Genomic DNA, 27,936 nt, shown 5'->3' with positions numbered 1-27,936 from the left:
CTTTCACAAGTGTCTCTCCAAGGCATTTACATAACTGAGGCAGATGCTCCTGGAATTTTGGCACTCTGGGTCATTGCCTAGTTTGTCTCTAGGCTAGGCCAGCCCAGCACTAACCTATAAGAACGTAAAGAAGAGCCTGCTGGATCAGGCCAATGGCCCATCAAGTCCAGCATCCTGTTCTCACAGTGGCCAACCAGTTGCCTGTGGGAAACCCACAAACAGGATTTGGGCACAACAGCACACTTTCCACTTAAATGCTGTACTCTAGTAAAGAGAGGCGTATGTATCCTCATCTTTGTGACTTCAGCAGCAGGCATTCCACTGAATAAGACAACATTTCAGGAGGACGTGACCTGGCCTTTTTTTTTGTAGCAGCAGTGAGAATCCAATCTCTCTACTTGTCTCTTCAAGTCCTCTGTTCTACATGGCTCCTACTTCTATCACCCCAAAACTATGCAATAGTTGTTGTTTTTTAACTAGCTTGCTATGCCAAGCTTCTTTTCCAAGCCTGAGGTTTGGTCTAGCTCTTCTCATAAGGCAGTCAAGAACAGTACTATACAGAAGTCACCTGCTTACGCTTGAATTTAGTGTGCCAAATGGAGACTTGAAGGAAGTAACACAGCTACCTTAGGAAGGAATGAGAGGACAGGTGAGGAGAATAGGGAGATGTTATCTAGAACTATAGCCTAACCTGTTAAAGGGGAAATTGCCAAAGCAGATTCCCCAGAACTTAAAATGAAGAATACAAAAAGTCATGGTACCTCTTGCTAAGGAGTGAGACAGACAAACAGACAATCTGCTATCTCCTTTTCCCTACCAGATAAAAAGAAGCTGCAGTTCTGCACAATTTTTGCCTGTTTATTGAAAAACCGTGCTTATGGACAAACACACAGCTACTATGTGCCATGATGACTTTGGTCTGGCCTCTTCACACAATACCAGTCTCCACTGGATTTGGGGCAGCACTACATTTCCCTTCCCCTGCAAAGGTGATGGGGGCAAGATATCTATAGCCCTCTCTTCCCTTCCCACCACCAGAACTGAGGATGCTTTAAGAATCATAGAGTTGGAAGGGATCCCCAAGGGTCATCTAGTCCAACCCCCTGCAATGCAGGAGGGCGCCCTCCACCAGGGAAACCCACACCCAGTTTAGAACAGCTCTTCAGGTCTCCGCGTCTGCCACTGGTTGCAGGTCAAGTACTGCCTGTTCAGATCAAAATCAATTGCAAACAAAAGAAAGGATGACTGAAGTCCCAAGAACGATCTGACCACTTGCAGGGTACGGGATGAAGAGGGAAAGTCAAGGAGGCAATGTGGTAGTAGACACTGGAAGATGGCTGGGAGGCTGATCCGACAGATATGGGATCCGTAACTTCAGTTCCGTTTCTTGAGCTGCGATGTTGCTTCTACTTCAAGATATTGCAGCCCAATCAGCATACCCAGGATGGAGAAACCTGAGACAGACGGAAAATGAGAGGGAGCAGAGGACATTGCTACCCTTTCTATATCTTTACGAGGTGCTAGTTGCATTTGGTTACGAAAACCCCCATTTCAGCTCTGTTCGGTTATGAAGCTTACTTGTCGGCTTTGGGCATATCACTGTCACTTAGCTTGTCTAAACAACCCATCACAGGGAAAGTGTGAGGCTAAGTTTGTGATCTTCTCGGGGGGGGGGGGGGAGAAGCAGGCTGCTACAGCTTTAACAAGCCAAGCACCAGGCACCAAAGAATGGGCTCTACTTACTTGCCACCATTAGGGGTGCCAAGACACCGATTGTAGCAGCTGCTGTGCCATAAATAAACACTTCAGAGAGGAAGTGGCCGAGGGCAAGGAAGAAGGTCAAAAGTGTGATGTTATAGAGGCTGCCAGAGAGAACAAAAAAAAAGAAAAAAGAAAAAGGGAAGAGAATTATTGCAGGCCACAGAGAGATGCCGATAAATTAAAAGCCAAGGAGTTAAAACAAAAATTTTTTGCACTATATCAGTGATAGCCAATATAATGATGCTTTCAAAATGCTGTTGGACTCCAACTCACATGAGTCCCCGCCAGTATGGCCAGTGGTCAGGGATAATGGAAGTTGGAGTCTAGGAACATCTGGAAAGCACCACACTGGCTATCCGGTAATACAGCTACATGCTATACTGGCTTCTGCATTTCTTGGAAACGACAGAGAGCCTCTTTCGTTGCTCAAATGGCAATTCAGATTAGCTGGTTCAGTCCATCTTCCACCCACTAGTCACCACATGGGATATTGGCCTTCCCCAGGCTGTTTAATAGGATTAACATCATGGATGGCAAGGGGTGCACCAACTTGTGGTAGTTGCTATTGCTTTGGTTAAAGCGAGATTACTTTTTTATTTAAAAAAGTTTTATTTTAAAAATTACAGTGACTTCGAGAATAACCAGGTTTGACGTGACCCTTGATTTACCATCAAAATGTTGAAAGCCTACATGTACAGCACAACCCTATATGTCTTCCCAGAAGCACGTCCCACCAACCAGCATTACTCACTCACCTGCGTGGTGAAAAATTAATTTGGTATTATCTAAATCCCTCTTATTATTAGGGCTAAAATGACATCACAATTGGAAAAGAATTGGGGACAGGTTTCAGACTTGCTGCGTAACTCTGGGGAAGCAAACAGACCGAGTGCCCGTTCTCCAGCATGCAGTTCCTTGCCACTCTGGGAAATGGGAGATGAAGCTGCCAACTTTGATGATTAAAAAAAAAGAGAGCTATTGTGGCTTTTCACAAATTATTCCTGTCGAGCCAACAGAGTGGAAGGAGGGTGAGCTGGCTTGAATCTCTGGAACAGACTCCTCAGCTAAACTCTGATCAGTTATGCCTACACAGAGGGTAACGGGGACAGCATAGTGCTTTGAAGTCATGGAAGTATTACTAATGAATGAGGGCGAAATGGCTACATTTTACTTTAAGTATGTTGGCAGCGCTGGCAAGTTAAAAAAAATTGCAATCCAAAAACCTTGCCCTTTGAAACTTTATCTGTGCTTTCAATCCCACATCTTTCTCTGTAAATAAGTGACATGTTTGCAAATGTATTATTTCAATCATGGTGATTTTAAATAAATATAATGTAATAGAAACGGAAACCCTGATATGTTTATATACTGTATGCCATTTGCTTTCCAGTCCTAGGCGATCAAGGTTGAAACCCCAACTTGAGCCATGATGCTTACTGGGTAACCTTGGGCCACTCACAATCCTTCAGCCTAACCTTCCTCACAGGGTTGTTGTGAGGATAAAATGTGGAGGAGAGAAATGTGTATGCCAGCTTGAGCTCCGTGGAGGAAAGGTTGATGTAGAAATGCAATAAATAAAGCAGATTGTGCAACTAAAATTAAACTGCAAATTGTGTAAATGGCCAGTTTCGTGTAACTGAGGATGCTTTAACCAGGACTGGGATAATGGAGGGCAAGGGGGGAAAGGGGGAAGAACGGTCTTCATCCTGATGCTTATAAACATGTCAGTCTTACTGATTTCAGTACAATTTAACTTTCTGGTAAGTGTGCTTCACTGTCACTTTGCTTCATCTGCCAGCGGAATAGGAAGGCAAAGGAAGGGAACCATGTCAATGCAGATGAAAGAGTGATGAAAATGCAAGCAATAAGGGAAAAGGGTTTGTGGGGGTATATTTTTAAAAATGTCAAGATCAGGAGCAGGAAGTCTATTTCAGAGGACTGAAAGCTACGGTGGGTGAACTCAGAGCTGTGCTTCCTTATAGAGGTCCCATATGCCCAAATTGCTATTTTTATAAATTTCTCCAAGCAACTACCCAACCAGATCTCAAACGCTTCCATCTGCTTTTTTATATATATAAAAAGGTTACTGGCTTCAAAAGCTCTTTGCATTTATCCATCAACTGCTCCTTTAACAGTTTGTTATTTTTATCACAGGAAGCCCTCCACTGACAGTTCAAGACCAAGACAGTAGACTGTTGTCCCATCTTAAGCCTCCTGCAGAGGCTCTCCTGACGTCTCAGACAACCAAACTAGGTCTCTTAGCACACACAACGCCAAGCTAATGCTGAAGTCAAGCCAAATAGAAACATAAGCTCAGCCCATTCATGCATATGGCTTTCTTGGAAATCACCGACACAAAATATATGAATGGAATAAAAGTTCCAAAAACGACTTCCAACAGAAAATGACTGAAAGTGTACTTGCGAGCTATCCAAATATCACCAAAAGATAGGGCGAATACCTAATTAGAGTGTTTCCACTTTTGATTCCAGACCTCTAATCAAACATGTGCTGTAAAATAACTACCTACATTTCAGTATTATGCTAAACAGTCTTTCCTTCATGCCTGTGCGAATGAAGCATTTCAAGAAAATAACGTTGCCTCAGCTACCTGATAAGAGAGTTTAGGATAACCGGGAGGGAGTCAGGCAGTGACACCATGAGGGTCTGCGCCAGCCAGATTATTCCCTCCTCTCACAAAACCAACACCATCAGCCACGTGAGAAGGAAAAAGAAGGGCATGGGGAGGGGGTTGTTTTGTGTTTTATTTTTATTTGCTGGTATGTGGGTGGGAGACATGTAAAACTGTAAACTGGCTTGAGCGCCTTGGCAAAAAGGTGGTATAAAAACCAATAAATAAATAAACCACTGCCCTCCAGATAAGTGTTGGACTACAACTCCCATCTTCCCTGATCGATGGCCATGCTGGCTGGGGCTGATGGGAGGTGGAGTCCAACAACACTTGGAGGGCCACAGGTTACCAGCCCCAGCTATAGGGGTTATAGAGTTACTGTGGCACCCAAGTGTGTACATGATTAGGAGGTGGGTAAGACAACATGCCCCCCCCGGCATTTATTGTACATACGTCTTGTTGCGGATATCAATGGCACAGTAGCAGCGAATTACAGAGGAGAGTAAGGTCCAAATGCCAAAGGTCCGAGCCTGAAGGCCATTTACTGTGTAGAGATAACAAATATAGAATTACTAGGGTCTGTTGCCCCTGCTTGCTCCGCTCACTAACCCCAATGACCCCTTTGCCCACCCCTCCTCCCTTTACACCCCCTTTATGCTCGCTGACCCCATCCCCATCCCCTCACAGCTCCCTCCACAGTTCAGCCCAAGCCCCTCTGCCCATTGCTCCCAACCCATGCCACCTTTTAAAGGAGGGGCCAGAGCACTTTGGCAAACTCCAGCGTGATGGCAGGCCAAAGAAACCTGTTTAACCATGGAGTAGGCATTTCACCAAGCAGTTTAACAAACCACTCTGTGAAGCACCTGCCCCTCTCCATTAAGCCTTACTGGAGCCATGTTTAACTGGTGGGAGGGGGACGACTGTTTAAGCGCTTCCCAAAGTGGTTTGCAAAATCGCTCTGTGAAGCACATCCTCCCGTTTAAACAGCTTGCCTAGGTTGCCTGCCACCAAGTCATCTACCTGCCTGCCATCATGGTGGAGTTGACAAAGGCAGCCACATGAACTGCAGCATGACAACCATACATTTTTATGTACAGGTATATATGGGCGGGGGACAACTATCTTTTCTGATACTCTTCCAGTCTAGGCAAAGCTAAGCAGTAGGTATGGATAGGGCTCAAGACTAATGGAGTTGGAAAGCGTCGTAGGGGTCAAGGTCTTTCCAAATGATGGAGTAATGCTACTATCCATTCTGAAGAAAATCAGCCCTGAGTGCTCACTGGAAGGGCAGATCCTGAAGCTGAGGCTCCAATACTTTGGCCACCTCATGAAAAGAGAAGACTCCCTGGAAAAGACCCTGATGTTGTGAAAGATTGAGGGAACAAGGAGAAGGGGACGACAGAGGACGAGATGGTTGGACAGTGTTATAGAAGCTACCAACATGAGTCTGACCAAACTGCGGGAGGCAGTGGAAGACAGGAGTGCCTGGAGTGCTCTGGTCTGGTCCATGGGGTCACGAAGAGTCGGACATGACTAAACGACTAAACAACAACAACAATACGTAAGGGAGCAGGGAAAATGCTACTGGCAGTTAATTAAAACTACTTGTTTACTTGAAGTTTGGTTTACTGGTACTTCAGCTGAAGCCAGCAGATCCCAGTCTCTACACATAAGGGTATATGGTTGTGTTTGGGATGGAAGGACTAGACTTAAAAATGTAGATGAGTTATTCACCATTGGACAGGAGTGCATGTATAGCTTTGGAGGGGACAAAAATCTAGAAAAGGTGGCAGTGAATTTAAAATGATGTGGAAGAGCTTAATAATGTGCCAGGCAATGCTTCAATAGGTGCCTATGCCTCTATCATAAGGTCCATTCTTCATAAAAGACATCCATAATATCTGCACTTGCTGGGCCAAGAGATACCTTTTACTAACAGTTCTGGTTAGTGGCTTGAATGCTGTTCAACAGTGATTGTCTGCAATGGGAACTTTTGCCTGGATGATGTCATCTGGGTGGGTGAGTGCCAGCAGCACAGTCTTTTCAGATGGACCATAATGTCTGGAAATGCCCAAAACTCATAATATGGCAGGATTTGCTAGGCTCTTCTTATGTAATACAATTATACTCACAGTATAAGTGTCTGAGATTGTATTTCTTAGATGGGGAAATATAGTGGATTGGCTGATTGTAGAATCAAAGAACATGTGGAACTGTGCACTCACTTTGAAGCAAATAAGCCCATAAGGACCCATGGAAAATGCTCATTTTAGTACTGCAGTAAATGCTTGAGACCACTCCAATGTGGATATGGAACTACACTATTTCCTGCGATAATGCATCATGAGGTGACAGAATATCACTACAGGTGAAAGGGAGATTAATGGAAAGGGCTTTAACTCAATGGCAGAGCACATGCATAGTATGCAAAAGGTCTCAGGTTCAATCCCTGGCATCTTCAAGTAGGGGTGGAAAATTCCTAAGTCTGCAACCCAGAAGAACCACTGCCAGTAAGAGTAAATCACATCGAGATAGGTGGACCAATGGATCAATTGGGTATAAAGCTGCATCCTATGTTCCTAAGGGCTGTCTGACATATTTGCAACTATGTGGTCTTATATTTATTTCACCACATAAATATGCTCCAGAAAGCTATAATGGGACCCTGCTCTCCATTTCATGTACAAATAGTGAAACAAACACAAGCCTTTTTTTACACATCATTGAGGTTTTGGTATACCAAAGATACACAGAACGTTTCACCTAAATTTGTAACACGTTTAGTGGCCTTCAAGCTGTCACTGTTGAAGCAAAAACAGCACTAGCCACTTCTAGAAGTTTAAGTAAGCAGAAGGTGGGTTATTTTGAAATTTGAACAAAAAAATTCAGAGCTCAGGCAGGATAACCCAGGATTAAGGTTCCAGCATTTCTTGAGTGCAAAAATGACAACCTGTGCATCTTACCGAGGCTTGGTCTGCCAGTGTATAGTTTCTCAGAGAGGAAACTGTGATCTCTGAAGCTTTGCACTGTGTTCCCCATGGCAATAATGGACACCATAACTAGCCAGCTACGGAGGACATTCAGGAAACGGCTCATCTTGAAGTGTCAAAACACAATCTGCTAATGGGAACAAAGACAGAATCCAGAATTCACAATGCTTCCATGCATCATAATTCAGTCACCCTCCTTTAACTGTCTGTAGCCTTTCCTCCTAAAGTAGTGTAAAGGGGCTTCATAAGAATCACAGCAAGGGCCATATGCTTATTTTATCATTCCCCTTCATCCAATTTGTCCTATACGATAGCATTCCATAATAATTACAAAGATGGAAATCTCACACACATTGTCCACAAAGCCACTGGCCTTTCTTCCAGAGAGGACTGGTAGCTAGCTGTCTTTACTTTGATCCTCTGCATGCTGCCTTGGGGTTAAACCACAATGGACACGGCAGGGCTTATTTCACAGCAAATACATTTGGGATTGGCTACTGGAGAGAGGATCAGCCTTGAGAAATCATTTTATGTTCAAAATCCTAATTTAATCTACAGCAGAGATAGCTGGCTGCCCAAGGGGGAAAAAGGGAGCACGAGGCACAGTTGGTTTTCCTATTAAGATGCTTAGCTTTGTGCCTATATAGGTAGGTATATCCAGTTTAGACGATTGCATTTAGGAATGATGATTTTAAAAGCTAACTCGCTTTTGGCCCTAGTATTAACCATTCTCGCCCCTCTCCCACTGAAGGGAGCAACGTTTGTACCTACAACGTTTGTGGTATTTAGGAATGCCCTCCAGATATCAGCTCGCCCAAATTCAGTTCCCACGCTGCAATGCCACCTGCTCGCTTGCCTCCAACCCTACCCGCACCCACATCGCGCCTCTTCGTTATCCTCCACCCCCAAAATGCAACCCCACCCATCAATGGACACCCTACATCGCCTTACCTGGTCCTCAGCCGCAGCAGCTCTCCACCCCCCCCCCTCAAACCAGAGCAGCAGCAGCAAGCGCCAGTCCCGCCTCCCCGGACTCTACGCAACGATTAGCGCACTGTTGGAGCTTGGCTTCCCCTGATTGGCCGCTACGCCCATAGCTAGACCACTCCTCCGCGCCACATGGAAGGGTAAGCGACTGCGCCAGTCACACGCGTGGAACCCTTCTGAGGCGCTGTGACGTTTTCATCAAAGGCGTGGTTAGAAGAACGGACGGCGCTACGGCCTCCTTGGTTCATTTTCTTTCTTTTTTTTCAACAGAGGGAATGTTGCAAGACTCCATCTTAGCAGAGGCGAACGAACGGGCGAGTGTTCCCTTGTGCGCACGCGCGCGGGGAAGGAATCCGGGCGGGAGCCGAGAGCCGGCGCTTGCGCAGACGCTTCTTCGGCGAGGGGAGGGAACGGTTGCCTGTTGGTTGTTGTAGTAACAGGAGAAGCGCCGGCGGGAGCCGCGGCTACCGGGCCCGAAGGGAGATGAAGCAGCAGGTAGGGCGCTGGGGGAGCCCGGCAGTGACGGCGCTGGCAGCTGTAGAGGTTGCTTAGGCAGGCGGGTTGTGCTTGGGCGGCGGCAGCAACTTCTCCACTGCTCGACAGGAAGGACCAGGCGGCGGGGCGGGGGGGGGGGGCTGCCTTGGAACCGAGGGCGAGGGACGGCTCTCGCCCCAACAGCCCCCCCCTTTTGCCTAAATAGAGGGCCAGGCCAGGGTGGCCCGGCTGGCTGAGCAGCAAAGTTCGCGGAGTTCACACCGGCGATTCCTGAGGGCCACGTGCAGGACCGACTTCCCCTCACACTTTCACCCCCGAAACCCCCTACAGACTTGGGATGGGGGCCCCGTTTGTCGGGGAAATGCGTCCTCTGGGAACGGTGTGCGCTTCAAGTTGGGGCTCAGAGACGTCGCTACCCACTTGCAGTGTCTCTCTCCCCCCCCCCCCCGGTGTCCCTGCACCTCAGTCCCTAGGGCCGCCTGATTAAAATTAAACATCTTATTTTGAACAAACTCCGCTGGCAGAAAGCAGTGGTGTGTGTTGGGAGGGATTTGAGTTTCATTTTGAGGAAGGAACTTGGGCTGCCGGGAAAAGAGCCCCAAAGTCTCAGTAGGAGAGTGTGAACCGAATAAAAAGTTGATAAAGAAACGGTGCTGAACTGAATATGAGTTGAACTTCTGACAACCGGCAAGTTTTCAGCACAGGCGCCTATCTCAGCCCTCCCATTCCAGTCTATGGTATATTGTATAATCTTTCAAGCCGGTAGATTAGAGCCAGTGAATGCATGTCAACGTGTCTGGGATAAGGATATATGTAACTGACAGGTTGTGACTGGTGTGGATATTGTAAGTGTTGATTCCCATAGCAGTACAAGTAGTGTAACTCACCCGGAGGAGGAAGGCAATCACAGTACAGTCTTCTGCCAGTCATTTATTTATTTATTTATTCATTTAATTTTATCAGGTATATTTATAAACCTCTGAGCATCAAGATAATGCCATGCACTATACAGAAATACAAATAAAATAATAATAGATAAGCGTTCTCAAAATGCAGGAGGCACTGTTGCCGTTTCTGCATGAAGTGCCTGTGAAAATATGGCTTAGATCAATATTAAAGGTGGTCTGTTAGAGAGTATTAATTATTCATATTGGTATCCTCCCCTTTCTCTAAGAAGCTCAGGGTGGTGTATCATATTTTATCCACTCAGCAACATTGTGAAATAGTAACTTGGCTCATAAGCATTGCGGTTGAGGGGGATTATTACCTATGTTCTCGATACCCAGATTTATATCCAGTTTAGACGATTGCATTTAGGAATGATGACTCTTGTCATGACACCACCCTGACTTTCTTTGTAAGGGAGGAAATAATGCCAGGGTACTCCATATCTGCATTTTACTCAAAGCAGTCATTTTATTGTTGTTGCTGTTGTTGTTGTAGAAAACAGCACTGGTGGATAGGTTTACTGATTCTACGGGGGAGAGTTTGAGAGGCCACCGTTTCTGGGCTGTATGAAAACGTCCACAGGAAATGCCCGTTGGAATGGCTCGGGACTTGGAAGAAACAGATTCGTCCTCAGAGGAAGAGGAAGTGGTGGAAGGACCAGAGTGAGTTAACATGGTACCTGTATATGACATTGAAACTGTACATCTTGCATCTCATCATCCATACTTGCAATATTAATTCTCATCGTTAAAAAAGGGGCGGGTGTTGGTTGGTTACAATGCATGAAAGATCAGTATTCAACTTGCACCTGAGTGTTCTTTTAGAGCCTGAAAAGCTGTGTTCTCCTGTAATTCTGGAGTCAGGAAGATAGAATGGTCATACATGAACATACAAAGCTGCCTTATACCAGATCATACTGTTTGTCCATCTAGTCCAGTGTTCTCTGACTGACTGTGACTCTCCAAGGTCTTTCTTGCTCTCTGATCCTTTAACTGCATATAATAATAATAATAATAATAATAATAATAATAAATTTTATTTATACCCTGCCCTCCCTGGCCAAAACTAGGCTCAGAGCGGCTAACATCAAATGTATAACACATTAACATAAAATCATACAATCAGTTAAAATACATCCTAAAATCAGATCAGGATCAGAATAAAATCCAATCAGATGGTAACCCGTAGATAAGGGTTGGGGACCTTAAATGCTCACCAGGCCCAACGGTTTGTGCTGAACTTATATGAGCCTGTGAGAAAAATTGGGAGGCCACTTTCATACAAGTTCTTATGAAAGGGGAGAGGGAGACCGAAGACCTGGCGGAACAGCTCCATCTTGCAGGCCCTGCAGAAAGATGTCAAATCCCGCAGGGCCCTGGTCTCTTGTGACAGAGCGTTCCACCAGGCCGGGGCCATGGCTGAAAAGGCCTCGGCCCTGGTCGAGGCCAGTCTAATCTCCTTGAGGCTCGGGACCTCCAAGATGTTCTTATTTGCAGACTGTAAGGTCCTCTGTGGGGCATACTAGGAGAGGCGGTCCTGTAGATATGAGGGTCCTAGGTCATATAAGGATTTAAAGGTTAAAACTAGCACCTTAAACCTGATCCTGTACTCCACCGGGAGCCAGTGCAGCTGGTATAGCACTGGATTAATGTGATCCTGCAGCGAGCACCCCATAAAGAGTCTCACTGCGGTATTCTGCACCCGCTGGAGTTTCTGGGTCAGCTTCAAGGGCAGCCACACGTAGAGTGAATTACAATAATCAAGCCTGGAGGTGACCGTTGCATGGATCACAGTGGCAAGATCAGGGCGAGAGAGGTAAGGGACCAACTGCTTAGCATGGCAGAGATGGAAAAATGCTGCCTTTGTTGTAGCTGTAAACCTGCATCTCCATAGAAAGGGCGTTGTCGAAGATTACACCCAGACTCTTGACAGAAGGCGTTGGCACTAATTGCGCCCCACCAGCCCCATGTCGTCCCGACCCAGCCAAAGGACTTCTGTCTTTGAAGGATTTAACTTCAACCAGCTCCCATGCAGCCATCCAACCACAGCTTCCAGGCACCTGATCAGTGTGTCTGGGCCCAAGTCAGGATGGCCGTCCATCAACAGATAAAGTTGGTGTCATCAGCATACTGGTGGCAACCCAAACCAAAACTCCAGACAAGCTGGGTGAGGGGGCGCATAAAGATGTTAAAAAGCATCAGGGAGAGGATTGCGCCCTGCGGTACTCCACACACCAAGGAGTGCCGTGACGACAGCTTCTCCCCTAGTGCCACCCTCTGTCCCCAACCTGAAAGGAAAGAGCGCAGCCATTGTAGGACCGTGCCTTGAATCCCCACGTCGGCAAGGCGATGGTCCAGATGTTCATAATCGACCATGTCAGAGGCTGCTGACAGAGCTAGAAGAATCAGCAGCCCTGACCTGCCTCGATCCAGCTGCCTATGGAGGTCATCTGTTAGGGTGGCCAGAACCGTCTCGGTCCCGTGACCAGGGCGAAAGCTGGACTGAAATGGATGCTGGGGACTGAACGTAGGATCCTCTACATGCAAAGCACTTGCTCTATCACTGAGTTATGGGTAGGGTATAAATAATAACATTATTGTTATTATTGTTACCATGAGGCAGAGTGAGACAGCTGCCTCAGGTGGCAGATTGGAGAGAGCTCTGTGTGTGCGCTATGCAACCTTTCCTGCATCCACTAAACTAGGCTCCTGCCCTCAGGGTGCTGTGGAGGATGTTGAAATAAGATTAAATGGTTTGCTGAGCTATTGTATGTGTAATAGACTCCGGGGAGGCAACTTTTCGCCCTTTGCAAAATGCCTTTGGTTGGCTCTGGCTTCTTCCTGAATGGTTATCTTTAATTATCACCAATTTTTATGATCTTGTTATTGATCTTCTTAAACAGATACTGCCATGACTTACTAATGGGTCCTTTGGTGGTTGCCACCAACCCCCTCTCTTTCCCCAAGTCTTTTGGAGTGCATGGAGAACTCTGAAAGGTGGAGGTTATTCTCTCACCTGTGCTGTGGTTTGGAAAAAAACTTTGTTGTATCTTATCCAAAGTACAAGGCAAGTGAGAGAAAACCCTGCTTGCTAGAGAGTGGATGGTGAACTGTGCTCATCTGTATTCATGCTTAGAGAAGATGAGAAACATCAAGTGATTTCTTAGCTTCTCCAAATTGTTTGTACTTGAACATCCATCTAACCTGAGAGCCTGGGCAGCCCTGGATCTGTCAATGCTTGCAGGTAAATAGAAGATGATACTGAAATACAAGAGGTTTGGGAACCTTATCCTGCTTCATATACAGTATTTGTAGAGTTCTGAATCTTCTAAAAATGTTAGCCCTGAGCCATAGAGAAATGGTACAATATAGAGAAGAAACCTATTGCTAACCAGTCATGCTACTAGCATCAAGTGGCAGCAATATCTATTCCTGAGTAATCTGTGTGGCGCTTCTATCTCAGCTTGTTGCTATAAGATCATTTACATAGTATTAAGAATTGAAAACTGCTTTTTTTCCTCTTCCCTCCCAGTTCCTTTTTACCTTTGTAGTATGTTTATTGGATTGTAGGCCAGAGGGCAGGTATAATTGTTTTTAAATATCTGTACAGTGTTTAGTAGACTGTAGGTGTTCTAGAAGTGATAATTAATAACTTGATCTGGTCACTTGAACAACCTTACTCTCCCAGCTGTCTTTTATTTGACTACTGATATACACTGTGAACACTATTTTTTCTAAGGTTGCTATTATAATTTATTTAAATAAGTAAGAGTTTTGCCCACTGACTTGAAAGAAACGTGGACCGCACCTCAGATCAGGTGGGAATGCCCATAAAACTTTTCAGGTATCTTCTCTCTCTCTCTCTCTCTTGAGTTACATCCTGCTAGGGATTCTATGTATTCTTCTTATTGAGGCCCAAATCTTCCTTCCTTCTTGTAGCCAATCTGCTTTGGCAGGCATTTGCTTTTTTGTCTGAAATACCACACTGTGCACAGAATAGCATGGGATCAGTGCCATAGTTGCAGGGATCTCCAGTCTGTATGTCCAAACATCTTTCTCAGTGTACTGGTTGCAGTGCATAGATGTCTGGATTATTCTGTAGACAGTGACTGCTGTCCTCCAGCATGTTATTCCAGGAAACTGAGGGTCATGAAGAGGGTGAGTGTTAGTGTCTGAGCTGTGGTGTCCTTAGTGTAAATCCTCAGAACAGGAATTAGCCTAAAGTACCTTCCTTCAGTCTTGGCTCTGTTCCCACTTACATAAGCTGTTAGAGTAGGCATGAAAAATATTTGACTTAAAATCTTTGCTTGACCCAGCTCAGTCTTCAGGGTGAACAACCTGGGGCATCAGAGGACACAAAATTGTTCTTCATACTGACATGGTGATGTGGGATTTTAATAAAGAATCCTGTGTAAAGGAATTTAAGGAAAGGAAGTTTACAACTATAGAATCACCTTCAGTGATTTGACTCCTTGCAGTTTCTGCAGATAGATAGAATTGTCCTAGACTTGGGCATGTGTTCACATGAAGGCTAATGGTTATTTTTGTGAGGGGTCTGTAATAGCTTATTTGCACTTTTAGGTCATATTGAAAATATGCTTGAGAGCTCTAGCTAAGCAACATGCTGCATATAATAATTTGCATGCTCCATCTATAGGTGGAAAATATTTAATGTTGGTGGACCTATTGTATATGCTGTGCACTATTTTTTTAAATTCTGAAATAATTAAATGTGGGCAGAGTGCTGAAATGTTGATGTGCTGACAGCACTACATAGACTATCAAGCATTTTGGCTTCCTTCCTTCTGTAACATATGCTTGAATGGTCTGCTGTCACATTTACAGTTTACAGCAATGATGTGAGAACTGGAAATCTCTTTAAAACAACAGTAAACTAAAGCTGTTGTTTTTAGGACTGTTAAGGCAGCAGCTGAAAATACACTCATCGCTTCAAGACTGTAAATGCATTGCTTTGTATTTGTAGTAAGAAACATTCTTATTCTTGGTCTACTTGTCAGTTTAAGTACAGTGGTACCTCGGGTTAAGAACTTAATTCGTTCTGGAGGTCTGTTCTTAACCTGAAGCACCACTTTAGCTAATGGGGCCTCCCGCTGCTGCTGCGCCGCCAGAGCACAATTTCTGTTCTTATCCTGAAACAAAGTTCTTAACCTGAAGCATTAGTTCTGGGTTAGCGGAGTCTGTAACCTGAAGCGTCTGTAACCTGAAGTGTCTGTAACCTGAGGTACCACTGTACCTGTATAGTAGTATACTCTTAAACATCAGCATGTTTTTCTTCATACTTTAACAAAGGCAAAAGTGCCTACAGTGGTGCCCCGCTAGACGAATGCCTCGCTAGACGAATGCCTCGCTAGACGAAGGCATTCGTCTAGTGGAAGGCTGCCCCGCAAGACGAATTTGTCTATGGGGCTGCCTCGCAAGACGATTTTTTTTTCCGTCTAGCGAAAACCGCGGTTTACATTGGTGCTTCGCTAGACGAAAAAACCGCTAGACGAAAAGATTCGCAGAACGAATTATTTTCGTCTAGCGGGGCACCACTGTACTTGCAACTCAGTCCTTGTACATCCTAATTTTTCTTCCTGTTCCTTAATGGGAGTCTTGAACTAGCATGTGTTTTTGTATCATTTTGTTCTTGGGCAGAATATTAGCCATGTAGGAGATCTCTTAATTTACTGCTCCCCACCTCCCAGCTTATATGCTATTTTGGAGAGAAAAGGGGTGAAATTGGTGTGGGGAATATCTAAGCGTTCCTCCTTTCTGTTTCTAACATGTCTTTTAGTACAGGGTAATACTGGAAGATGGGTATATAATAACTCTTATCTTAATAGAAATTTCTTGTGAAGTTTTTGGTGCATGCTCTATAGTTATCACACCACCAAAATATGCAAATTTTAATTTTATGTAATAGAAATATTGATAAAACAAAAACATTTCTGCATATGATGACTTGCTTAATTTATAAGTAAGAATTTCCTTGTACATTGCCACATACTATACCCTGGCTTTTCTTCTTCTGACTCCACTTTTTCTTATTTTTCTGCTTTGCTACGCAACATTCTAGACTGAATTAAGCCTTTTGCTGTGTGGTAACTGTACAAATGTCAACATCTCTGTGTTTGAGCTGAGGTGTAACCTTAGTGTAGTAATGTGTTGTCATTTGACTTGCTGTGGCATGGGTTGCCACGATACCTGGCCATTTTATAACTTGAATTGCACTCGGAAAATGTAAGGGTTTGTCTTGGAATAATTCTTTGAATATTGTAGCCCAATCTAATGCTATATAAAATATCGAAATCATCTCTCTTTCCCTAATAAGCATTTTAATGCCTTGCTTTAAATGTTGGATCAGAAAAAAGGAAAAGAAAAATTGCATTCTCCTCAATTGCTAAAGTTCAATGTATTGTAAGTAAGACTAGGAGATAGCCAGATTTTAATGAGATGTGTATATTTTAGCTGTACGCTTCAGCAATAAATGTTTGTTATAAGAGTGTTAACTGCTGTTTTTATGTTTCTGAATCTTGAGGCTTATATTTACTTTTAAGTAGTTTTAATCTACATAGGGGTTGCTGTATGCAGGTATTCTGACTCTCTTAATAATTAGCATTTTCCTGTTTGTGTTCATAATTGTGTTTTGCTGTTTTAGGGACCACCCATGCATCATGTGGACAGGTGGATTCAGAAGGATCCCAATCCTTGTATTTCATGCAGAAGCTATTCTAACCAAGGACAGTTACATCCGCTTGATTGGGGGTAAATGTGGTTTTATGCAACTCATTATCTTAGCAAGAGTATATAAAATGAAATTACCTGTATATGATTTCTCTTCTTGTCATATAAATAAATGAAATGGCTCTTGACATATTAGAGTTATGTGTTGCTTTGACTATCAATAAATAAATCAAAACAGTCAAGTTACAACCTTCTAAGTTCCTAAGAGAAGAATTTAAACATGCACTTAAAATGTCTGTTGAAAACAACAGAAGTTAAAAAGTGCTTAACATTGTTTGGAAGTCTAAAAAGTTCATAGGCTCATTCTTGTGCAGCATCAGTAAATTAGCTGATTAAACAACAGGTGGAAAAAAGAAAGAAAGAGGGAGGGCTAGGGTGAATTCTGTAATTTACCCATATTGGTTTTGCTGCATAATAATAGTAGTAGTAGTAGTAGTAGTAGTGTAGGATTAATAGAATGTGTCAAGTTCCCTAACACTGTTTTCCTTTGGCAGCCAGTGAAATATAATGTGGCTGGGGTGGTGTTACTAATTTGTGATACTTTCTTCACAGAGCGCTATCGCTTGTCTTTTAAGATTGTGAGAACAGACAGTCGCCTGGTGCGGAGCATTTTGTCAGCTCATGGATTCCGTGAGGTATGTTCATTAGGACTTGTTAAATATGAAGAGACTGAAAGTCCAAATATGTTTGCCTGCTCTTAGAGCCAAGAGACAGATACAGTTCAGAGTGTGGATTGTGTTAAGCTCCAGCTGTTAAAACAAAAAGCATGACAAAGCACACTCCTGCATTTGGTAGCTTGTCATACACTGTTTCTAATATGATAACTTTATAATGTACATTCCTTTTGTATAGTATGATATTTTGAAAACTATAAATTGTATACATACCCGAAGAAACAAACTTTGTGGAGGTGGATTAATACCGGCTGTGTAAATTGTTTTTGTTTTGGATAGCATCTTTGGAGTGAGATACAGTAAATGTATAAATATCCTCTAGCAAAATGTGTATGTTAAGAAAAGGGCTTCTTTTTTGAAATTGTAGCTGGAAAATATTTCACTCAGGTTGAGACATACGTCATATTTTTCTGGACTAGAAAGCATGTAGATCTCAGTTTTTTAATCTAGTGCCTTGATTGGTAGGTAATATACTTTCCCCCAACTTCCTTGTCATGTCTAGGTACACCCAAGCAGCAATGAGTATAACCTTATGTGGACAGGATCCCATCTGAAACCCTACATTCTACGAACCCTCACAGATATTCAAAAGGTCAACCACTTCCCCAGGTAAGGGGATATGTGATGACTGGATGACTGCATAGAAATGCCTCTATAGAAGGGTGAAAATAAGCAGTGTGACTGCAATATGCACTATATTATTCTTCAGTCTCTCTTATAGCTTATGTAGAAAATTGGGACAAATGAGATTTATAAATTCCCATACCCCAAAGTCATCATGCTCAGTAAAGCTTTCATAAGAACACTAATAAAAATCGTTTCTAAATTAAAAAACAAAATAAAATCCCTTGCCATGAGATACTTGCTCAAAGAGTTGCCTATTATTGCTTAGAATTAATGGATCTCTAGCGAAATTGGAATGAGGAACCACCACCAAGAAATCTTTCTGTAAGCTTGGTACATTCATACCATCCTTTAGAATGCCTTCAATAGGAGAGAGTCAATGATCAGTTGGTGACTGCAGACCTTTATGTTGTATTCAGACTGACAGTAGCAAGAGAGAAAGCTAGAATTGTGCAAGTTCCTTATGTTCCTTAAAACTTGTGAGTGTTAAGGTAATTAAACTTCAAAGATCCTCACAAAGAGGCGACATCTGAAAACTGCATGTACATCTCTTCAGGTCTTATGAATTAACTCGAAAGGACAGATTGTACAAGAACATCATTCGCATGCAGCAAACCTATGGATTCAAAACCTTCCATGTGCTCCCTCAGACCTTCATTCTCCCTGCTGAATATCAAGAGTTTTGCTGTAAGTGACTGACTCAAAGTGACCAAGTATTAAGTGAAGCTGGGAAGTGTTTTTCATTTTTCATTTTATGACCTTCCTGGTGCTCCAGGCAACAAAATGTATGTCAGCTTTTGAAATTGAAACTCATGATATTTCCATGACTCCCCTAGGAAAAAGTCCTCTCTTAACTCTTTGAATCCTTGCAGTGGAGGTCATTCATGCATTGGGAAAACCTGGGAAATAGATATTTAAATGTGGGACATCTCTGTTCCTCCATACTAAGGCACATGGCTTGGAGTCCTAAGCCTTAATTAAAAAAAAAATCATGAGACTGTAACAATTGACAGGGGGTGATTCCCGAGCTCGGTGCTTACTTTAGTCTGGTTTGCACATAGCCATAAGCCAAACCATGACTTATTGTGAATGAGCAAGCATGCTGGTGCACAGGGAGAGAATTGTGTATGCTTTGCTCTTCCCCTGCTGCCGCTGCAGTACTTTGACTTAGCGTTATGTCCAAACGGGCTCACAAAATGTGATCAGTAACCAAAGTTTGTACTTGGTTTACTGCTTATGGTTTGGGAGAAAACAAACCACAAGCCTGGGTTTGGACATAGTTCTAAGGCAAACCATGGCTTAGGTGCTGGTAGTTCAGCAGGAGTGAAGCAGCACAAGTTTCCCTGTGCAGTGGCACACTTGATTATTTAGGTCTAAATCACAGGGGAATGGCTGTAGCTCAGTGGTAGAACATCAGTTTTGCATGGAGGAAGTCCCAGGTTCCATCCCTGGCATCTGCAGGTAGGGCTGGGAGAGAACCCTGTTGGAAATCCTGGAGAGCTGCTGCTGGTTAGGGTGGACAATACAGATGTAGATGAACCAATGATCTCACTCAGAATAAGGTAGCTTGTTATGCTAGGTACAAACCAGGCAAGTGAATTTTCCAAATCCCATAATTGCTATGTGTCGCTATCTATGACCAAACTGAGTATAAAGTGAGGAGGAAAGATGCAGAATGAAAAGACACCTGTGGCAATTTTTAGCAGTTCATATAAAGACTGGCTGAAATAGGCCTGTAAGTACTGCTGAAATTCCATTCAGTCATTGCTGGAAGCTGTGGCAATGTCTGGTAAACCTTTTGGTAAAGCATTTGATAGTGTTTGTGATTTTTATTCTTTCTCAACCAGGTTCCTATTCAAAGGATAGGGGACCCTGGATAGTGAAACCTGTGGCATCTTCTAGAGGACGAGGTGTCTATTTGATCAACAATGTAAGCACTTAAATATACCAAGCTTGATAAGTCACTTGCATCTTTGAGCAAGTTAGGTGACTCCCGCCATATTGCCAGAGAGGTTATAAGAATACTGTATCTTTTCAGGGGTGTATCCAGTAGAAGAGGGGTAGATTCAGAAAAACCTTGTAAGTCTAGGAGCAGTTATGTTCAGATGGCTGCTGTTTAAATGTGAAGCTTGTATGTTTTCTGTGCATTCTCACCTTCTGAACTGAGATCGCTCATTTGTTGGCTAATGTTACTTCTTAACAGACACATCCCCATTCTGGCAAGTGGAGATATCTTGAGGTTCATAGTGCAAAAGTTAGCATGCTTTTAGGGCAGCCACAGAATGATTAGAAGCGACTATCAGATGGTAATGGGGTCATGTTGACCGTACACTCATGTTAGGCTAGTTGTCTGTATGGTGAGGCAAATTTTACCAAACAGAAATCTGGAGAAGCGAGGGTGTGGTGACATTTTTGCTACAGGTAACTAGCTCACCTGAGTCTGTTGCATTCAGCACAGATTAACACTTGGTAAATAGATTTTACCCATGCAGAACAGTGTAGCAGATTCACTGTTGACTGTTTTAAGTACCTTGTCTGTCACTAGTCGTGAAAGGAGCCATAATGGATAGGAAAATTTGTGTGTGTCCCCCCTAAAACTAATAGGCAAACTATAAAACTGAACAGTGAGTCACTGCTTTCACTCATATATATCTCTCCCTTCCCCATATTGAAGGGGCCAGTTTGTCTCATATGTTCTCAGCCTGGCTTCTTTCCCATGGAATAAGGCAGCTGCTAGCCAAGTGCATGAAGCAACTGTTTCCAGAGCTGCACAAGGCTTTACTCTCCGCTTCAAGGAAAGACATATGTGAACAAAGGGTCAGAACCTGGAGAAAGGCACTCTAAGCTTATTTCCCATAATATCTGGCTCTTCCAGGATTGTTAAACCCACAGATCTGTCAAATGTCTTACTCTTTCTCTAGAGAGTGCTCTCTAGAATCTGATTCTTAAATCGCCTTAATCTCCTGCAGATAAAAGGGCATGCTTTTGTTTCTGTGTGTCGCACTAGATAAACACAAAGTTTTCCAGCTGACTGTAGTTAACTTGTTCATACCCAAACTTATTTGAATAGTGGTTGCTGCATAGGAAATATAGATTTGATTATCTATATTGCTGTTAGAAACTATATCTGTGTTCTGTGCTTTCAGGATGTTGCAGCCCTCAGACTTATCCACATGCAGTCTATAGTCTATTCCCGTCATAATATGAGCCCTTGATCATGACTTTATCAATAATTTACTATATTGAACTGTCACTAGTATCATAGTTGTCACACACAATTCTTTTCTGTGCTAACAGTTCAAGGCCTTGGACAGAATTGCCTAGTTTGGCATTTGGACTATGGTGCAGAAAGTATTATGTAAGGAAGTTGTTTTCTCTGCTGATGTTGTGCAGCCTGAATCCTATGTGAGAGCCAGTGTGGTGTAGTGGTTAAGAGTGGTAGACTCGTAATCTGGGGAACCGGGTTCGCGTCTCCGCTCCTCCACATGCAGCTGCTGGGTGACCTTGGGCTAGTCACACTTCTCTGAAGTCTCTCAGCCCCACTCACCTCAGAGAGTGTTTGTTGTGGGGGAGGAAGGGAAAGGAGAATGTTAGCTGCTTTGAGACTCCTTCGGGTAGTGAAAAGCGGGATATCAAATCCAAACTCTTCTTCTTCTATGCATGCTTACTTAGAAATTTGTCCCACTGTGTTTAGTGGGGTTACTCCTAGGTAAAGGGACGCGGGTGGCACTGTGGGTTAAACCACAGAGCCTAGGGCTTGCTGATCAGAAGGTCGACGGTTCAAATCCCCGCGATGGGGTGAGCTCCCATTGCTCGGTCCCTGCTCCTGCCCACCTAGCAGTTCAAAAGCACGTCAAAGTGCAAGTAGATAAATAGGTACCGCTCCAGCGGGAAGGTAAACGGTGTTTCTGTGCACTGCTCTGGTTCGCCAGAAGCGGCTTTGTCATGCTGGCCACATGACCCGGAAGCTGTACGCCAGCTCCCTCGGCCAGTAACGTGAGATGAGCGCTGCAACCCCAGAGTCTGACACGACTGGACCTAATGGTCAGGGGTCCCTTTACCTTTACCTTTACTCCTAGGTAAGTCTGCATAGGATTGCAGCTTTAGTTCCTATTACAGAGTCCTCATTCACAGCAATGTGGTCAACAATTCCAGTTTTTGCTGGAAGGAAAGAGTAATATTAAAAACCTGAAAGGGAGAAACACCACCACTTAATTCTGATCCAGTTTTGATATGAGAGGGAGCCCTGTGATTGTGTAGAATCATAGAATTGTAGAGTTGGGAGGGACTCCGAGGGTCATCTAGTTCAACCCCCTGCAATGCAGGAATCTCAACTAGATCATACAGCCTCTGCTTAAAAACCTCCAAGGAAAAAGAGTCCACCACGTCTCGTGGGAGTCTGTTCCACTGCTGAACAGCTGTTACTGTCAGAAAGTTCTTCCTGATGTTTAGTCGGGATTCCCTTTCTTATCACTTAAATCCGTTGATTCAGGTCCTAGCCTCCAAAGCAGGAGAAAACAAGCTTGATAATAAACTGCCTTCTATTTTGCTCTCTGATGCATTTGTATTATATGAAGATGGATAATCTCTGAAAATGTTGAACTTGGTGTCTGATATTTGCATGTCTTTATATACAATAACAAGGACGTGTTCATATAAAGACAATTTTGCAGCACTTAATTCTTGCTATTCTGCTCTAAGCTGCAAGTGGAATAGCAACTCTGTTTCAAGATTTCTGGAATCAAAATAACTTTCTGCAGCCATTTGGGCAGTCTCATTTCTCCAGCTCCAAATGTTGTAGGGCAGGCATAGGCAAACTCGGCCCTCCAGATGTTTTGGGACTACAGTGGTACCTCTGGTTACAAATTTAATTCGTTCCGGAGGTCTGTTCTTAACCTGAAACTGTTCTTAACCTGAGGTACCACTTTAACTAATGGGGCCTCCTGCTGCCACCGTGCCGCCAGCCCACAATTTCTGTTCTCATCCTGGGGCGAAGTTCTTAACCCGGGTTAATCGGGTTAAGTTAACTTCTGGGTTAGCGGAGTCTGTACCCGAAGTGTTTCTAACCCGAGGTACCACTGTACAACTCCCATCATCCCTGAGCACTGGTCCTGTTAGCTAGGGATGGTGAGAGTTGTAGTCCCAAAACATCTGGAGGGCCGAGTTTGCCTATGCCTGTTCTAGGGGTACAAATTTCATTCATATGGTTGTGTATGTGTATTTAAGAGGATAAATGCTCCCTTTTCACTTGTTGCACTGCCAATTATATTTTTATCTACTCACCCCACATGCCTCCTGAACCAGTTCATGGTTTTTACACAACCCCCTGGAGCTGAATTTGGGAAAGGGCCCGAGGGATGTAAAGTTCCATTGAGCAAATCCTTGCACAAGTGGGACAACTTCATTGGATATAACCCAATAGCTTTTGCCACAGCGTTTCGTTAACCTAGTAATCAGGCAAACATTTCCTGGCATGCAGCAATTGGGGGACAGTCTGTTAGCATTCAGGTGTCCTGTTCCTCACTCCAATGTGCTGTCTGTTTCTTCCTGTAGCCAAGTCAGATTTCCCTTGAAGAGAACATCTTGGTCTCCCGCTACATCAACAACCCCCTACTCATAGATGGTGAGTTTGTGTCTGAGTTAACTTTTCCTTCAGGAGATGTATGTGGAGGCTTCAGAATTTTATTTATTGATTTATTGTATTTATATCCTACATTTCTTCCAAGAAGCTCAAGGCAGCATATGTGGTTCTAGTCCTCTGCCACTTTCTTTCAATAATCCTGTGAAGTACATTAGGCTGAGAGATAGCAATGGTCCCAGTCGCCTAATGAGCTACAGAACTGAGTGGTGGTTTGAACCTGGCTATTGAATAATAGGAAAACAATTCTGTTTGATTCTGTTGTGAAGCATTCACTCCATTAAAAATACAGTTGTGTCATCCGAACGCACAAAGCATCACTGTTCAGAAATACTCACTGGAAATATCTGATCCCCTGACCCTGTTCTTCTCAACTTTTAGGTAGGTTCAATTTTTGAACAATTTGTGGCCACTGATCAGTGTTGTTACTTTTTCAGATTTCAAATTTGATGTGCGGCTGTATGTTCTGGTGACGTCTTATGACCCCCTTGTCATCTACCTCTATGAGGAAGGTCTGGCTAGGTAGGTGTCGGTTCTGTGTCCCATGCTATAGAAGGCAAATATTTTGCTCCACAAAGTTGATGAGTCAGATGTCTTAATTTCATTTTTTGACTGTCTCTTTTAAGATATTGAAGAGGTCTCTTGGTAATTTTATTTAGCTTTTGGAAGTTGGGAATGATGAATCAATGCTTATAAAGTATCTTGATAAAAATTATTTTCTCTCATTATGAGTGGATTTCCATTCCTTTCCTGTCCTATTCTTCTCAAGCCCCAAGTGTTAGGGGCAGTCTCTGGTGGAGAATCTGCTGAGCTTAGCTACTGGCTGAAATTCAAGCAGCCTCAGCAATGACAGGGAATTATGGAATATACCATATTTTTTCACGTATAAGACGTCCCCATGTATAATTTGGGGGACTCCAGATTAAGAAAACACCCCTTAGCACTACCCGTGTATAAGATGAGCCCCAATTTTAAACCTAATTTTCTGGTAAAAAAAACACCTAGTCTTATACACGGAAAAATATGGTATGTATCAGTGAATGAAATGCTGTTTCCTGACTGTGGCCTTGAGGTGGCAGTAGTGGACTTTAAGGCTTTCATTGCCTTCCAAAGTTTTTGTCTTTCCTGAATTTCTGAGTATAGGCACAAGGGAAAGCTTTCATGACTTTGGCGCCATCAGGTTACGACTCTTTTTGTCCACATATTTCCGTCTCTGGCCAAATTGCCAAGAAACCTATACTATAGGAACATAGGAAGGTGTTTTATACCAGGTCAGGCATGTGTCCTACCCATTATTTTAATTGAGAACTTGGTTGGAAAAGTTTAAACATTCCACAGCCTTTCTTCAGTAGCTATATTAAGAACTAGAGGCAGTATACAATGACTTGTAGGAAGTGGTACAACAATACTGCATGTGAGATAATATGGGATAAAAGCAGAATGTTGCTCCCCTTGTACTGAATTTAGGAAGAAGTTGTGGTGTCCTTAGTACATAGTGTTATGGGACAGTGGTCCTCTCTTGTTTGATATAGGCAAATGGGTTGCAAACTGTGTCATATATATTGCAGGTAACAATCTGATACTTTAAAGTGGAAGGTATATTTGTGATGAACCTCTTTTTTCCCTACTCCTCCTAATGAACTTGGTATTTGTCTCTTATCACCTCACCTGAAGTAGATTTATTTATTGCATTTTTCAGAAATTATTGTCTCCTAAAGTGGCTCACATCCGTAAGAATAAGAGAGGCCCTGATATAAGGCATACTAACTTAAAAACAAACAAACCCGCAAAAGTGAAAGGAGTGAAGGGGAAAGGTAGAGGAGGGAGATCAGTTCTTCAAGGCCAGAACAAAGTAGTGAACTATATAAGCAGGCATTTGTTTTTATTCATGCTGATCTTCCCTTTGCTGGTGTTTTTGCTTGAATAGCAAATGGTGGCTCTTGTTTCTTTGGCTGATAGATGAGGCCAGAGTGTTCTTTCCTCTTGCTTCTACAGTTCCAGAGCAACAGGCAGCTGGAGCTGAGTGTCCTTTCAGGCTGTAAAGGGGGAAGCAAACTCCCTGCAGCTGCTTCGTCTCTGGCTGATGGATGAGGCCAAGTTGGTCTCCCTCTTGCCTTGATGTTATTCCTGGGAGGCAAGGGCTGTGGCTTCCCAGTGGCCCTCGGCCCTCTGGTCAATGGCAGAAGTCATGCTATGTTTCCCTTCTGCTCTCCAATCTCAGAGCAGTTCACTTATCAAGTGAATGTACTTAATTGTGAGCTGATTTTTTTTTGGGGGGGAATCAACTTTACATTTGAATATCACAGCACAACAGGCAGCTTCTGTGGTGCATCTTAAAACAGCCCGTTGTACATGATCAAAATAAAGTGCAAAAGGCTTAGATGCATGCTGGTATTTTTTTGTGTGACGTACCTTTGCAACGTGAATGTTGTTGCCACCTTTTGTGGGCTTTTGTGGTCTTAAGCAGCCTGTGCCCTTCATGTTTTCTGGTTTCGGATTGTGCGCAAACTTCTGACAGCAATGAAGTGCCAGTAGGGGGCACTCAGGCACAGGTTTTGCAACTTTCTTCCTCAACTTAGTTTTTCTTTGTTTGGAGTCAAAGGGAAAAAGTCAGTTAGTTTAAAATATCAAGTTTTAAAGAGCTATATTTTGGGGCCTAAACTCTTCCAGGCAGACATTTGTAGTTGGACCAGTGCTGATCTGTGGAGAAAACGCAGTCGTTTTGTGGAAATACAATGGATTGAGCAGAAAACCAAATGTGCTTCAGTGGGGCCCCAGAAGGAGAAGGGGTGGGAAAAGAACGTGGCTGCACAACTATGCTCTGAAATGAAGGAGCAGGCAGCAGAACCTCGCAGTGCCTGACAGTGTGCTGCTTTCCTGTTCCCTAAGCCCCCTAGTGCCCTCTCCTTTGGTAGTCCCGCTTGCTAATTAGCACTGGCTCCATGGAGATATTTACCTTTTCTCTGCTGGATTCCTGTGGTTTCCAAAGAATTCAGGTACTTACTGTGAGCCAAGGAATTCACATTACCTCATAGACTATGTTGTGGCCAGAGCCTGTTACAGCAGCCCAGTCCCCTTTTCAGTAACCCCTGCCTGGCAAGCCCTTGATGTTTGGGGAATGTAGCTAACTTAAGCAGTGGGGGGATTGCAGTTGGTCTCATGATCCCCCTTTCTCTCTCCCTCCACCTCCCAGGTTATAGCAAACATAACAATTTTGAGCAGCAGTATTTTGTACTTCTTGCTACTGCTGAGCATGCCTCGATCAGTTAAGCTAGTATGAAGCAGAATACCAACATTGGTTTCCTACATTGAAGAGCGTTAGGCTTATTGTCTGGATATGAGAATGTTGGTGCTATCTGTTTTTGTGCATGTGAAGTAGTAGCTAGAATTTGAAAATGGTTCTTCATTTTTTTGTAAGTGGCTTAGAAACTTTTTTGTAGTAAGCAACTAATAATAATAGAATTGTAGAGTTGGAAGGGACCATAAGGGTCATCTAGTACAACCCCCTGCAATGCAGGAATCTTTTGACCATTGTGGGGCTCGAACCCATGACCTTATGATTAAGAGTCTCATACTCGACAAGTAATAAATTATGTACCTGTCAGGGAACTGTCCCCGGCTCAGCACAGGGTGGTGGAAGGGCTCTCGGGATGCTACAGAGAGCCCCAGCCCCACCTGACCAGCAGCACCTCCTCTTTCAGCGGAGGAAGTAGCGATGTCTCAAGCAGGGAGGGGCAGGCAGTTTCGGGTCTTGAGAGCAGAGGCTCTGGGGATGTTGGAGAGACCCTGCACTCCCCTCGCTCAGGGGGCGAGGAGGGAGACACGCCATTTCCGGCACCCCAAGTGCGCAGAGGGGTGAAACGCAAGGAGGGGAGGCAGAGATTTGGGATACCGAAACTCTTATGTTGGGGTCACAGCCAGAAGGGGCCACTCCCGGATTCTGCGAGTGACTGATACAGACATGAACTTGTAGCTCTGCACTGTAAATAGCATGCACAATAAACCTGTTAAAAGACGGTTTGGAGTCTTGCCTGGCTACTCGCGAGCAACCACCCCACGGACCTTACAGCACCCATTAGGAGATTACACAGATCTGACTGAAGAAGTATGGAGAATTTGGAGTGGCTTTCAAAATGGTACACTGGGCCAAGTTGTTTGTGTTTATATACAGTCTTTCCTCCTGTAGGAGCCTGGGGGTGCACAGCAAAGTTACAATACAAAAATCTAATTACAGTAAAACTCCTTAAAGCTTGATTGTCTAAAACAAACAGCCTAATGTAACGCAGCCAGCCCACCATACCAGCCACTGGCTTCCAGGGCTTATTTAGGTTCCCACAGCCCAGATGAATAAATATGTTTCGTTGACATCTGAAAATTTTCAGTGTGGGAGAAAGATACTTCCTCATAGAGGGAATTCTATAACTAGGGTGCCACTACCATG

At 43.7% G+C, this 27,936-nt stretch overlaps 2 protein-coding genes across 10 annotated transcripts in view; one reads left to right on the top strand and one right to left on the bottom strand.

Annotated features, from left to right (window-relative positions):
- Window positions 1–468: 468 nt before the first annotated feature.
- Window positions 469–8,371, bottom strand: ERG28 (ergosterol biosynthesis 28 homolog). 2 transcript variants are annotated; one of them, XM_033142512.1, is made up of 5 exons: window positions 8,335–8,371; window positions 7,357–7,513; window positions 4,847–4,937; window positions 1,744–1,862; window positions 469–1,454 (listed from the first exon to the last, which is right to left on the bottom strand). In XM_033142512.1, exons 2-5 carry the CDS (start codon window positions 7,487–7,489, stop codon window positions 1,375–1,377), a joined length of 423 nt encoding a protein of 140 aa, XP_032998403.1. In that variant the 5' UTR covers window positions 7,490–7,513; window positions 8,335–8,371; the 3' UTR covers window positions 469–1,374. The 2 variants fall into 2 exon arrangements, with proteins under 2 accessions (XP_032998403.1, XP_032998404.1); XM_033142513.1 differs by having other exon boundaries at window positions 8,339–8,359.
- A 368-nt stretch (window positions 8,372–8,739) lies between these two features.
- Window positions 8,740–27,936, top strand: part of TTLL5 (tubulin tyrosine ligase like 5) — a 108,955-nt gene continuing 89,758 nt past the window's right edge. For all 8 annotated transcript variants that reach the window (XM_033142494.1, XM_033142487.1, XM_033142481.1 and 5 more), the window contains exons 1-9: window positions 8,740–8,865; window positions 10,309–10,475; window positions 16,474–16,580; window positions 17,112–17,194; window positions 17,736–17,842; window positions 18,414–18,544; window positions 19,705–19,787; window positions 23,411–23,480; window positions 23,933–24,017. In XM_033142494.1, the coding sequence (XP_032998385.1) occupies window positions 10,399–10,475; window positions 16,474–16,580; window positions 17,112–17,194; window positions 17,736–17,842; window positions 18,414–18,544; window positions 19,705–19,787; window positions 23,411–23,480; window positions 23,933–24,017 (743 nt within the window). In that variant the 5' untranslated portion in view covers window positions 8,740–8,865; window positions 10,309–10,398. The remainder of the gene's footprint in view (window positions 8,866–10,308; window positions 10,476–16,473; window positions 16,581–17,111; window positions 17,195–17,735; window positions 17,843–18,413; window positions 18,545–19,704; window positions 19,788–23,410; window positions 23,481–23,932; window positions 24,018–27,936) is intronic.

This window comes from Lacerta agilis, chromosome 1 (genome assembly GCF_009819535.1).
Source record: "Lacerta agilis isolate rLacAgi1 chromosome 1, rLacAgi1.pri, whole genome shotgun sequence".
In the NCBI taxonomy this organism is placed as follows: Eukaryota; Metazoa; Chordata; class Lepidosauria; order Squamata; family Lacertidae; genus Lacerta; species Lacerta agilis.
This window is presented reverse-complemented; position numbering and strand designations above follow the sequence as displayed.

Coding starts and splice junctions, on each gene's coding strand:
- ERG28 (XM_033142512.1), bottom strand. CDS start 7,489: ATGAGCCGTTTCCTGAATGTCCTCCGTAGCTGGCTAGTTATGGTGTCC. Junction 1,863..4,846: donor ATTGATATCCGCAACAAGAC/GTATGTACAATA, acceptor TCTCTCTGGCAG/CCTCTATAACATCACACTTT. Junction 1,455..1,743: donor GGCACCCCTAATGGTGGCAA/GTAAGTAGAGCC, acceptor CGTCTGTCTCAG/GTTTCTCCATCCTGGGTATG.